This window comes from Neophocaena asiaeorientalis, unplaced genomic scaffold, assembly GCF_003031525.2.
Source record: "Neophocaena asiaeorientalis asiaeorientalis breed wild unplaced genomic scaffold, Neophocaena_asiaeorientalis_V1.1 scaffold62, whole genome shotgun sequence".
Classification (NCBI taxonomy): domain Eukaryota; kingdom Metazoa; phylum Chordata; class Mammalia; order Artiodactyla; family Phocoenidae; genus Neophocaena; species Neophocaena asiaeorientalis.
Window position 1 is genome coordinate 2,785,311 of NW_020175191.1, and position 13,928 is coordinate 2,799,238.

Genomic DNA, 13,928 nt, shown 5'->3' on the forward strand with positions numbered 1-13,928 from the left:
ACAAAAACAGAAATACAGATCAATGGAACAGCATAGAAAGCCCAGAGATAAACCCACGCACATATGGTCACCTTATCTTTGATAAAGGAGGCAAGAGTATACAATTGCGAAAAGACAACCTCTTCAATGGGTGGTGCTGGGAAAACTGGACAGCTACATATAAAGGAATGAAATTAGAACACTACCTAACACCAGGCATAAAAATACTGAAAATGGATTAATGACCTAAATGTAAGGTTATAAAACTATAAAACTTAGAGGAAAACATAGGCAGAACACTCTATGACATAAATCACAGCAAAATCCTTTTTGATCCACCTCCTAGAGAAATGGAAATAAAAACAAAAATAAACAAATCGGACCTAATGAAACTTAAAAGCTTTTGCACAGCAAAGGAAACCGTAAAAACAGACGAAAAGGCAACCCTCAGAATGGGAGAAAATATTTGCAAACGAAGCAACTGAGAAAGGATTAATCTCCAAAATATACAAGCACCTCATGCAGCTCAATATCAAAAAAACAAACAACCCAATCCAAAAATGGGCAGAAGAACTAAATAGCCATTTCTCCAAAGATATACAGATTGCCAACAAACATAAAACGATGCTCAACATCACTAATCATTAGAGAAATGCAAATCAAAACTACAGTGAGGTATCACCTCACACAGGTCAGAATGGCCATCATCAAAAACTCTACAAACAATAAATGCTGGAAAGGGTGTGGAGAAAAAGGAACCCACTTGCACTGTTGGTGGGAATGTAAACTGATATAGCCACTATGGAGAACAGTATGGAGGTTCCTTAAAAAACTAAAAATAAGGGCTTCCCTGGTGGCATAGCAGTTAAGAATCCGCCTGCCAATGCAGGGGACACGGTTTCAAGCCCTGGTCTGGGAAGATCCCACATGCCGCGGAGCAACTAAGTTCATGTGCCACAACCACTGAGCCTGTGCTCTAGAGCCTATGAGCCTCAACTACCGAAGCCCACAAGCCTAGAGCCTGTGTTCCTCAACGAGAAGCCACCACAATGAGAAGCCCATGCACCTCAAAGAAGAGTAGCCCCCGCTGCTGCAACTAGAGAAAGCACGCACGCAGCAACAAAGCCCCAACTCAGCCATAAATAAATAAATAAATAAATTTTTTTAGAAAGTAAAAATAGAACTACCATTATGACCCAACAATCCCACTACTGCGCATATACCGTGAGAAAACCATAATTCAAAAAGAATCATGTAGGGCTTCCCTGGTGGCGCAGTGGTTGAGAATCTGCCTGCCAATGCAGAGGACACGGGTTCGAGCCCTGGTCTGGGAAGATCCCACATGTCGCGGAGCAACCACTGAGCCTGCGTGTCTGAAGCCTGTGCTCCACAACAAGAGAGGCCGTGACAGTGAGAGGCCCACGCACCGCAATGAAGAGTGGCCCCCGCTCACTGCAACTAGAGAAAGCCCTCGCACTGAAACGAAGACCCAACATGGTCAAAAATTAAAAATAAAAAAAATATTTTTAAAAAGTCATGTACCACAATGTTCACTGCAGCACTATTTACAATAGCCAGGACACAGAAGCAACTTAAGTGTCCTTCGACAGTGGTATAGATAAAAAAGATGTGACACATATATACAATGGAATATTACTCAGCCCTAAAAAGAAACGAAACTGAGTTATCTGTAGTGAGGTGTATGGGCCTAGAGTCTGTCACACAGAATGAAGTATGACAAAGAGCAAAACAAATAGAGTATCCTAACACATATATATGGAATCTAAAAAAAAATGGTTCTGATGAACCTAGGGGCAGGACAGGAATAAACATGCAGATGCAGAGAATAGACTTGAGGCCACAGGGAGGGGGAAGGGTAAAGCTGGGACGAAGTGAGAGAGTAATGCTGACATACCTACACTACCAAATGTAAAACAGATAGCTAGTAGGAAGCAGCAGCATCACACAGGGAGATCAGCTAGGTGCTTTGCGACCACCTAGAGGGGTGGGATAGGGAGGGTGGGAGGGAGACGCATGGTGGGGGGATATGGGGATATACGTATGCATATAACTGATTCACTTTATTACATAGCGGAAACTAACACAACACTGTAAAGCAATTATACTCCAATAAAGATACTGAAAAACGACAACAACAACATGGGCAGTATTTTGCCAACCCCTGATCTAAAGTAAGGTCCAACAATTAACAAGCACAGAACTTCCAATTAGAATTTTATTGCCTCACTCAAATAGGAAAAGAACCAAAGATTATCCACTGTTTAAGGAAGCCTTTGAGACAAGAAGAGATAAAGATAAAAAGAAAAAAACAAAGTTAGAAAATAAAGTCAAGGACTTCCCTAGTGGCACAGTGGTTAAGACTCCGTGCTCCCAATGCAGGAGGCCTGGGTTCGATCCCTGGTCAGGGAACTAGATCCCACATGCATGCTGCAACTAAGAGTTCACATGCTGCAACTAAGACTCAACACAACCAAATAAATAAATAAACCAATATTTTTTTTATAAAAAAGAGAAAGGGAAGAAAGAAAATAAAGTCAAGGTGATCTTTCAGAATGTCAGTTGAATAAGAAAGTAAAGAGAAGGGGAATTCCCTGTTGGGCCAGTGGTTAAGACTTGGCACTTTCACTGCCGAGGGCCCCAGTTCCATCCCTGGTCAGGGAACTAAGATTCCACAAGCATCGTGGTGAGGCCAGAAAAAAAAAAGAAAGAAAGAAAACAAAGAGAAGGAAAGCATAAGAGAAAACGTAGGAGAGAGTATGAACCCAGTAGCTCCAACATTCAAATAGAAACAGTTCCAAAAAGAGTGAGAGAAAGGGGGGCCTGAAGGGGAAGGGCATGAAGAGAGAGGGTCCTTATGAAAAAATTTTTTAAGTTTAAACTTTTTCTTACTATAAATGAAGAGTAGAAGACTAAAAGAAAAAGCACAGTGAACTTTTAAAAACGATAAAGGAAAAAAAATAGCAACAATCACTATATTCCAGAAAAGGATGAAGAAATATTAAAAGGTTCCAAGAAGAGGTAAATAAAACCCAATTGGGGTTGTACAAGGGAGCAAAATCAGACTAGCATGAGCAACACTGACTACTTTAAAACAAGGGAGGAGATACCTTCAAAGTTCTGAAGAAAAACAAATTTGAACCTGGAATTCCATATCCAGTCAAACTACCATTTAAATAGAAGAATAAAATAAAGAGCTTCAAAAAGTCTCCGAAATTTTACTCTTAACGATTCTTTCTTAGTATGTACAAACAAGGGAGTAAACAAAGAATGGGGAAGCCTGTGTAAAATAATTAGAAGCAAGACTCTCCTCATGAGGCAGGCTTGAAAGATTACACCCTCAGTTAGAAGGGTGCATAAGCAAATAATAATAGTAAAACTTAAAAAAAAATAAATCAGACAATTAGCATAGGAAAAAAAAAAAACTGTCACTCCCTGGTTTCAGAGTGAGGGAAAAAATTTTCTCCTGAGAAGTTTCAAATACAGGTTAGCCTATAAGGTAAACTCTAAATCAACATCTGCCAGTTCTAAGAAACACCAAACTAAAAATTAACATCAGTGACTTTTCACTGGTGGTACCTGACAGAAGCAAGGACAAAATACTCTTTGGAGGCTTGTTTCCAAAAATCAGGTCTGGCAGAGTTCATAGTTAAAGCCCTAGTAAACACACTCAAACTCCAAAACTATAAAACACTGGAGAACACCATCTACAATAATCAGGAATAGGCAGAAGCAAGTAATAGTAAAATAGGACCTCAAGAACTTTAGATAATGGAATTATCAAATATAAATATGAAATAAGTATACTTCAGATATTTAAAAAGTAAAATGAAAAACAAGAAAACAAAGCAAACACAGCTAAATGTAATTTAAGGGAAGCCATTTATAGTAAAAACAAAATATATCAGAATAACTCATAAAAGACATACAAGACTTTTCTAGGAAAAAAGCTATATAATATTCAAAAATAAAAGATTTAAGCAAATGGAAAGGCATGCAATGTTTCTGAACAGGCAGATACCATATTGTAAAGATGGCATTTTCTCCCAAATTAATCTATATATTCAAAGCAATTCCAACAAAAATGCTGACAAGTTTTTAAAATGAACTTTCACAACATGATTCTAATATGTTTAAGAGCTAAAAGCCAAGATCAGTCAAGATAATCTTTAAGATGAACAAGGTATATGTGGAGGGGGATGAAATTACCTTAACGAATAACAAAGTTTACTATAGCTTTATAATAAGCAATAAAGGAGGAAAAATGGGGGGGAAACTGATTTTTAAAAAACCTCTCATATATCAAAAGACAGCTCTCTAAAGAATAAAGAGAAAAGTCAAGTGTATTAGTTTATTGCTGTGTAACAAATTACCCCAAAACTTAATGGGGTAAAACAATAATTCCTTATCTTTCAGTTTCTTTGAGTCAGGAATCTGGGAGTGATATGGCAAGTGGTTCTCTCTGAGCCTCTAATGAGGCTGCAGTCAGATGTCAGCCAGGACTGCAGTCATCTGAAAACCTGACCATGCTGGAATATCCACCTCCAAAGTGGCTCATTCCCATGGCTGGGAAGTTGGTGCTGGATGTTAACAGACCCCAGTTCTTTACAGAACTGCAAGAGTGATAGTTGTTTTCGCCTAGAACAAGGAATCCAAAGACTAAGGAAAAAGCTGTATACCTTTAATGAAGCCTCAGAAGTCACTGTTAATTCTGCTATACTCTCTTGGTCACCAAACAAGCCCTGAGTCACTGTGAGAAGAGACTAAAGAAGGGTGTGAATACCAGAAGAGAAGAACACTGGGGCCACCTCAGAGGCTGGCTACCACACTAAGCCATAGTAGGCTAAGAACAAATCTTCAATTTATACATAACCAACAAAGGATCAGTATGTAGAACTTACCAAGAATTCTTGTAAATCAAAACAAAAAAACGTTAGCAAACTAAAAAAAATAGAAGACAAATGGACAAGTAATTCACAGAAGCAACAACATAAATCGCACGTAACAAGCATTCAAAAAGTATTTTTCCCTAGAACCACGTAATTCATGCTATTTACGTATCATAAAGGCATAGAATTTAAATATTTTTCTAAAAATGATGCATTTATGTTCATTCATCCTTGTTTTTTCCCACTTCCCCTTGAGACCAATGTCCATTCTGGAAGCTGGCTAAGGATGAAGGTACAATTTGTGGCCACAGAGGAGACACAGATTAATGTATCCAACACCATGATCCCAACCTCAGAACTTGTCCTCTGGAAAATAAAATGATAGAACTCAGTCAACCAGTAATAAATATGAAAAAAAAAAAATCAGCAGATCGACAGCACACTATTTACAAAAGGTCAATTTTAGTTATTAAGTACTTTTTTCCTCTTTACATTTACATTTGGGGCAAGCTCTTTATGAACTGTGATGGGTACCCCAAAATGAAGGACTATAAATGCATGAATCTGCCACCTTCTACTATTCCATGGTTTGACACTCTTCCTAATGACTTTACATTATCACTTGGTTATAGCCCCTTTAAAGAAGCAGGTCTCTGGGCTTCCCTGGTGGCACAGTGGTTGAGAGTCCACCTGCCGAAGCAGGGGACAGGGGTTCGTGCCCCACTCCGGGAAGATCCCACATGCCGTGGAGCGGCTGGGCCCGTGAGCCATGGACGCTGAGCCTGCGCGTCCAGAGCCTGAGCTCTGCAACAGGAGAGGCCACAGTAGTGAGAGGCCCGCGTACCGCAGAAGCAGGTCTCAAACTTTTTGGTCTCATAATCCCTCTTACATTCTTAATCATCAAGGACCTAAAAAGCATTTGTTCAGATGGGTTTTATCCATCTATGTGTACAGTATTAGAAATAAAAACTGAAGATTTTTAAATATTTAAAATTGTAATAAATAATAGCAAATTAATAATCTGTTTCATTAAAATTAAATACTTTATTAATTCATTTAAAAATAAACACATTAAATAATAAATAAAAATAAACACACTGCATGTTTAAATAACATTTTTAACAGAAATAACTAATTTCCAAAACCAAAAAAATTTTTTAGTAAAGAGTGGCACTGATTTCACTTTTAAATCTCTTTAATGTTTAGTTTAATAGAAGATGTCTGTATATACCCTTTTGCATTTAATCTGTTGTGAGAGATTTTTTGTTTGAAGACTATAAAGAAAACTTGGCCTCATATAACCATGTACTTAAGAAAAGGGAAGAGTATTTTAACAGTCTTTTCAGACAATCTGTGGATATTCTTCTTTGATACATTCAAAAAATTTAAAGTGTTTTATTTATTTCTTAAACATCAGTTGCAATGTGAAATTTCAAACTATAGTGATGAACTTTTACTACGTCCTTACATTAAAATCTATTGGTCTATTTTGCACTTTGAATCTTTTTCCTATGCCTGATTTTGTAACATGATGCATTGGTCATTTGGCAAATACTGGTTCACTATGTAGATCTTCCAAATGATGACATTTCATTACACAATATCAAAAAAAAAGTGTTAATATCACTACCAATCTCATCAGAAAAGCTTTTAAATATTGAGAAGCTGTCAAGCTCATGGTGGCATATACAAGTTTCCCAAAAATCCTAATTTTCATTTAAAAGCTCAATTTTTATCACTGGCAACATATAACAACATCAGTTGTTTCTCTTGAAGTGACAAGGCTCAATTCATTCATTTTAAAGAAAATATCTGCCAAATATCCATTCTTGAAAACCACAGTTTGTTACTCATTCTTTCAAGTAAAAATTATTTTCCAAGAAAAAAAGCAGCTAATTCAACTTGGAATTCAAACAACTGCACAAGTACTTTTCTTATTGCACTTCAGTCTGCAGCAGAAGCACTTTATGCATTATCCCATTTCATCGCACAGAATATTAAGGATAAAGATTTTTAAAATAGGGATGTCCCTGGTGGTCCAGTGGGTAAGACTCCATTCCCGATGCGTGGGGCCCGGGTTCAATCCCTGGTCGGGGAACTAGATCCCGCACGCCACAACTAAGACCCGGTGCAGCCAAAATAAAATAAATATTAAAAAATATATATTTTAAAAACAAGTTTCACTGCTTCATCAAGGACATAAAAGTAAAACTAACATAACTTTTGTTGGTGGCGGTGGTTTTACTCTAAGTATGTGATGGTAAAGTTACAATAACTTTTAGAGTGCTTTGGAGGCACTATCTTAATTCCTGCTAAGGTGCCAAGCAGTCTTACCCATCATTGCTTTTGTATTATTTATACAAATGTCAGAACAGTGAATAAGGCAAATAATGAATCAGTGTTATAATGAAAACAGTTTCAACTCTGCCAACACCTGAAAGGGTATCAGAGACAATCCCCCGTACCCCCTAACTCAGAGTTTCATGGACCAACTTTGAGAACCTACTTTAAGGTACTATTCTCATTTAGTGTCTGCTTAGAGGAGTATATATAAGGAAATGAAAAGCAGTTAGATTCCCCTAACTGAAATTTTTGGTGTACAGATATTAAACCTTGTAAAAACTTAGGATTTAGAACATGAGTTTACAAGTTTTTACACTGTAAGTTTTAGGCAGCTGAAGAGAGGTTTGGAATACAAATTACTTTGTCTGGTGTGCTGTACTTCATTAGATGTCAGAAAAACCTAGAAAAACACCAACAATTTGCCTTCCTGCCTCTTCTTTTCTGCTTACTGTGAGATAGAGGTAATCACAAAGGCAACAGCAGTACAATTTATTGGGGGCTTACCAGGCGCCAGGCACTCTATGAAGCAATTTACAATGTACTAACTCATTTAATCTGCACAATTAACACTATGAAATAGGTAGTATTATTACTCTCAATTTATGGATGTTAAGTAACATATCCACAGTCATTCTAGTAGTAAATAAAGGAGCTCAAAAATGAATGCAGGCAGTCTGACTCCTGAATTGTGTGCATTTCACCAACCACAATGCCGTAAGATATTAAAAAGTGTTTTTCTTTGATACGTCTGTAATGACTGATTGCTGATGACTATGTTATCATTCAAAAACTCAAGCATATTTATGTCAAACAGAGCATTAGAGAAAGTAGGACCTAAAAAAATCCCGAAACAGATAAGCCACACCCAGAACTAGCAAACTGCTAAATATTACATGTACTCCTGGGACAAGAACTTCCAAGAGCTCAAACAGAAGATTCCCCTGAGTGGCTCACCATGCTCAGTGATAAAACAGGACCACTGTAAGGAGGTGCTCTTCACACTATACCCAGAGTTATTCCCTCCCACTTACCACATGATTGTTGCCATCTCAGACTTTTCACAAAAAGTTGAAGATTCATAAACAGAATCATTTTTCCATGTTGATTATTCCCCACAAAAGATGAGAATATTAAACTTATGTAGATGTAAAAAGTTAGCATAAAAGACAATAACAGAATCACACAGAATTTTACTGGATAGGAACTCAACTTCATATTGCAAACCTGGAGAGGCTGTCTAGGTGACTTGCCCAAGGCTACACAGCATATTAACAGCAGAACCCAATGCAAGTTACTCCCAATCCAGATAATCATCCACATCACCATGCTGTCTATGCCTTACTACAAAAGTCTCACCTCCTTCAAGAGTTCATTTGAGAGGTTGTTCAGATGCATCAATGCATATTTGTATTTTTACTGATACATTATAGATTGTACATACCCACTACTGATAGCTATTCTGACTGAACCTGAAATAAACCTAAAAAAATAAAAGTCACAAAAGCACTTTAAAAAGCTCACAATTGAGATTCAACAAATATTAACTAAATTATCTATTTTGATTTTCCTTTTCCAAATATTCCAACAGCACATAAATCAGTCTTTCTCCTCAAAATATTTAAATCCATGTCTCTCAAAGTGTGGCAGGTTCCAGAATCAGAATCACATGATACTTGTTAAAAATTCAAATCCTAGTGTCATCCCCAAGTCAACTGAAACAGTCTCTGAAACTCCCAAAATGGTATTTTAAAAAGCTCTCCAGATGATTATTCATCCAAAAGTTACATTCACTCTACAATATTCTAGTGGGAAACAAGGAACAAACGAGTAAACAAAAACAAGTAAACATTCTGGACTTTAGCTGTCCTATGAAGAAATAAAGATAATATGTCAAAGAGTGACCTGGAGGACTACAATTGTCCCTCAGCAATCTCAGGGGATTGGTTCCAAAACCCCCATCAGATACAGAGAGCCAACTGTACCTTAAAAGGAGCAGCCAGACACAGAATTTTCAGGGCAGTGAAAATACTATGTATGATATTATAATGGCGAATACATGTCACTATACATTTGTTCAAACCCTTAGATTGTGCAACACTAATAGTGAACCCTAACATAAACTGTGGACTCTGGGTGATTATGATGTAGGGCCATCAACTCTAAAAAATGCAGCACACTAGTGAGGGATGTTGATAATGGGAGAAACTATGTAGGCCTGGGGAGAAGGGATATATGGGAAATCTCCATATCTTCCATTTAATTTTGCTGTAAATCTAAAACTGCTCTTTAAAAATAAAGCCCTAAAAAAAAAAAAAAAAAGAAAAAAAAAGTGATCAAGAGAAGGTCTTTCTGCAGAGGCAATTTGAAGTGAGGAGCCCTTCACTTAAGAACAGTGGTTCTCTTGGGGTTTCCCTGGTGGCGCAGTGGCTAAGAATCTGCCTGCCAATGCAGGGGACATGGGTTTGAGCCCTGGTCCGGGAAGGTCCCACATGCCACAGAGCAACTAAGCCCCTGTGACACAACTACTGAGTCTGCACTCTAGAGCCCACATGCCAGAACTGAGCCCACGTGCCGCAACTACTGAAGCCCGCATGCCTAGAAGCCGTCCTCTGCAACAAGAGAAGCCACGTCATGAGAAGCCCGTGCACCGCAACGAAGAGTAGCCCCCGCACACAGCCACGAAGACACAACACAGGCATAAATACATAAATCAATAAATAAATTTTATATATATATAAAAAAGAATAGTGGTTCTCAAACTTAGTGTGCATCAAAATCACCTGGAGGACTTACTAAAAATGATTTCTGGTTTGAAGGTCTTGAGTGGGGCCCAAGAATTTGCATTCCTAACAAGATTGCAAATGATGCTGATGCTGCTAGTCCAGAAACCACACTTGGAGAATCATCGATCTGAAGGGAACAGCTAAAAGGTTTGAATAACTCTGGTGTGTTAGAGAAACAGAAAAAAAGTCCATTAGAAGGGAGGGTAATGTCATTGTTTTGGGACCACTTAAGATGGTGAACTAAACTACCAACCATGGCTACCCAGACCAGAAATGGAATCACAGGTTGTTCAATAATACCTTACATTTGCAAAGCATTTCACAGTTTATAAAAGCATTTTCACTTTCATTATTTAATACGATTTAGTGAGATATAAGTGAAGGACTATTAGCTACATGTAGAGATAAAGAAGCTGAAGGACAGAAACATGAACCTGAGGGAACCAGAAAACAATTAAGGGGCAGAACTATGTCCCCTGACTCCAAATCCAGTGTTACTTCCAGAACAGCATGTTCCATTTTTTTAAACAGCAAAGCAAAGGATACATACAGGAGTTGATACTAAGTTACTTTCTAGACTCCCTGCCTAAAAACATGATGGCTTCCAGACTTAATTTGTTTTAGATACCAGTTAGAAAGCAACACTGCCTTAAGATTGACAGTATTTAGTCCCATCTACTTATTTCTCCTAGTTGAAAAACAAAAGATGGAGAAATGAAGAGGGAATTTACACACTATTATTCTCTCTCCTGCATAAGTAACACAGAACTAATTTCATAACCTCAGTCCCTCAGCCACATCAATCAAACACAATTTTCATCTTGTGTTCACTCTAAATCTCTCACCTAATCCAGGTTCCCACAAGAACACTGAATCCTACATGTCTTACTACACTCAGTGAGGCCATGAGCAGTTAGTTATACACCCATTATCCACCCTCTATATACCCATTATCATTTAGAATCTTCTCCATCAATCAAACCATTACTCTTAACATTCTTACCTGTAGATCTCAGTAATACTTCAAACCCAAAACTGAAATAACTATATCCTCCCTCCACCCCACACACACCTGCTTCTGTGCCTGAATTCTTTTATTTGCATTAATAACACTGCCACCCACCAAACAAGAAACCTGGAACTTGGCCTAGACACGTGTGTCTCTCTCACTCCAGTCTCAATTGGCCTCTCATATCCATTCCCACAGCTACTTACAATTAGTTACCACTAATAATAAACTAGCTGCCATTTCACTAATAACTAGCATGTACTAGTCACTTAACACACTTCATTCTACCAATAACTGTATGAGGTAGGTAATTTTGTCCTTGTAAAATTAATCTGTCCAAGTAACAAGTAGGAAGTGACAAAGTAGGCATCCAAACTCAAATGTTTCTCCCAAAGTCCATACCTTTCCCCCATACCAAAACACTTCCTTCTTTAACACCTTATATCAGTCCTTTACTACCTACTCCAAATGCTAATTTCTCCCCTAGATTACTGCCAGGATTCTCCTAACTGGCCCTGCCTTGGATCTTTTCTTCCCTTACCCTTCAATGTGCCCCCAAGTGATCTTTCTAGATCATAAATGTGATCCTTTTATCTTCCTGATACAAAAATCTGTTAGGGACTCCCTTTAATCTATCTACACTGTACAGGATACATTCTACAGGATGAATCCCAAACCCTTTAGTACAAGTCCACAATCCCTTCCGTACCTGAAGTTCCAAAATTCAAAAGCTTTGAAATTTTAAAGTTTTTTCATAATTCTGCAACAAAACCCACTCTGAATTGCAAGAGGTTATTGGTCTATCCCATCATAATGATATTCACATACTTCACTGCAGAAACATTAATATTTGATAATGAGTTGTTAACCCAGACCCTGCAGTAGTGTTAGAGACCTTACCAGGAAAAAGAAAAATTTCCAACCTATTCTGATGTCTAAAACACACCTGGTCTCAAGGGTTTCAGGTAAGGCACTGCAGACCCCCTACCTATTCAGCCCATCAAACCAACCTAATTTCCACCAATCACCTTACACATCGCTTAGCTCCAGGGATGTGTAAGGTGCCCTGTGCCCTGAAAACTCTCCAACCCAGGGAGCTACTCACCCTTCAAGAAACCTACTCAAGGGTTTCCTTTTCAGTGAAGTTTCCTTGACCTTCTCTTGATTGTGCCACAACCACTGTACCAAGGACCCACCTCCACTGCTGTACCTTATGTTTGTTTCCCCTATGTTGGACTGTGAATGAGGTCCTCATTGAGTATTTTATCCAATTCTAGCACAGTATCCGAAACACTAAGTGTTCATTAATGTACAAGGAACTGAAATTCATGCCCAGCTCTCCCTAACCCCCAATTCCCTTCAAAGTTCATTTCTCCTTCACCCCTAAACCTTAAGATTTTTCCCTATCCATGCAGGCCCCTCACAGCTATTTTGCTTCCAGAGTTCCTCCTTCTCAATGTCATCCTAAAATTACTCTCTACCAGACGGCTTCTCGTAGCCCCAAATTCTCTAATGCCCTTTAACCTCCCTAGTCCTTCTTTCCCCTAGCTTTGAACAGATCAAATCCTCTCCCTCTAAGGCAATTCATCCTCACTGCCCTTATCTCTGAACTACTACCTCAACACCTCTCGCGCCTAGGCCTTCCCTCCAAAATGCTTCTCACAAGCGGATTCCCAGACCCCCTCTTCTCTCACAGTCCGTTCCACCCGCTCCCGAACCTGCGCTCGGCCAGAGTCCACCCCTTCCCGGCCCGTATCCGCACATCGCGAACCTCCCCTGCAGCCGGTGTCCCCTCCCCCAGCCTCTCGCAGCCGGCACCCCTCCCTTCACCCTCCCCGTATCTCTGGAGGTCCAGCTTCTCGGGAAACTGTCCCAGGAGCCGTGTCTTTCACCTCAGACCCCTTAGGATTACGCCGGTCCGAGCAGCCCCGGGCCCGAACACCTCCGTACCCAGATCCTCCTCGGCACCGCAAATCCCCTTCGGCCCAGACCTCGGGCCGGGCCTCCCGCTCACCTTGCTGGATGTCGCCGTTGCTGCCCCCCGGGATGGGCACGTTGAGTTGGCGCTCGGGCTCCGGCAGACAGCGCAGGCAGAAAGAGTGAAGACAGGGCAGCAGCTTGGGCTCCGCCTCACGCCGGCTCTGCAGGCTCTGCTGACACACGGCGCAGGTGTCCAGGAGCGAGGCTGGCGGACCAGGAGGCGGCCCCGCCGAGGGACCCGGAGCAGGAGCCGAAGCCGGAGCTGGGGCCGGCGTCGATACCGCCCCCCCGGGAATTCCAGGGCCCACTGAGGCTGCAGGGGCTGAGGCAGCCGGGGCCGAGCCCGAGGAGGCCGCGGCCACCCCCCCGTCGTCGGGCCCGGCCGCGCCGCTCTCCGCGCCGGCCCTGCCGCCTTCCTCCTCCTCCTCCTCCACCAACACCGCGGCGAGAGGCGGCTCCGCCTCCTGCGCCGCGGGCCCGGCGGCCCCGGCAGTTACCGGCGCGCTGCTGCTGCCCCCGCCGCCGCTCTCAGCCTCGCCACCGCCTTTGTTTTCCGCCATGTTTTCCTCTTTGAACCCGCCGGACCGCCCCGCGCCGCCCGCCGCCGCCGCCGCCCCCAGCCCCAGCCGCAGCCGCAACGAGAGCGGCCGCCGAGAGCGAGCAGGCAAGCGAACGAAGGAACGAGAACGCGCGCGCACGCGGCGCCCCCACCCTCGCGTCGCACGGTTGCAAGAGGGCGGGCGCGGCGCGCGCACGTACGCACGGACGTCCTCCGGAGGGAGGCGGGAACTTGGGGCGCGGGCGCGCAGACGTCCTGGCCGCCCTTCCTGACCTCCGTGGCCGGCGCGTGGAGTCCGCCCCGTTGCAGTTTGGCTCGCAGTGAGCGTTTAAAGTCAGAGGCTCTTGACGCTGAACTACCTTTGGTCT

The 13,928-nt window shown here is 41.3% G+C and overlaps 1 protein-coding gene across 2 annotated transcripts in view; it reads right to left on the minus strand.

The window, feature by feature from the left end:
- The window catches only part of TRIM33 (tripartite motif containing 33), a 149,825-nt gene extending 136,156 nt beyond the window's left edge, over positions 1 to 13,669 (minus strand). For both annotated transcript variants that reach the window (XM_024764831.1, XM_024764830.1), the window contains exon 1: positions 13,036 to 13,669. In XM_024764831.1, the coding sequence (XP_024620599.1) occupies positions 13,036 to 13,561 (526 nt within the window). In that variant the 5' untranslated portion in view covers positions 13,562 to 13,669. The remainder of the gene's footprint in view (positions 1 to 13,035) is intronic.
- Between the last annotated feature and the right edge of the window lie 259 nt (positions 13,670 to 13,928).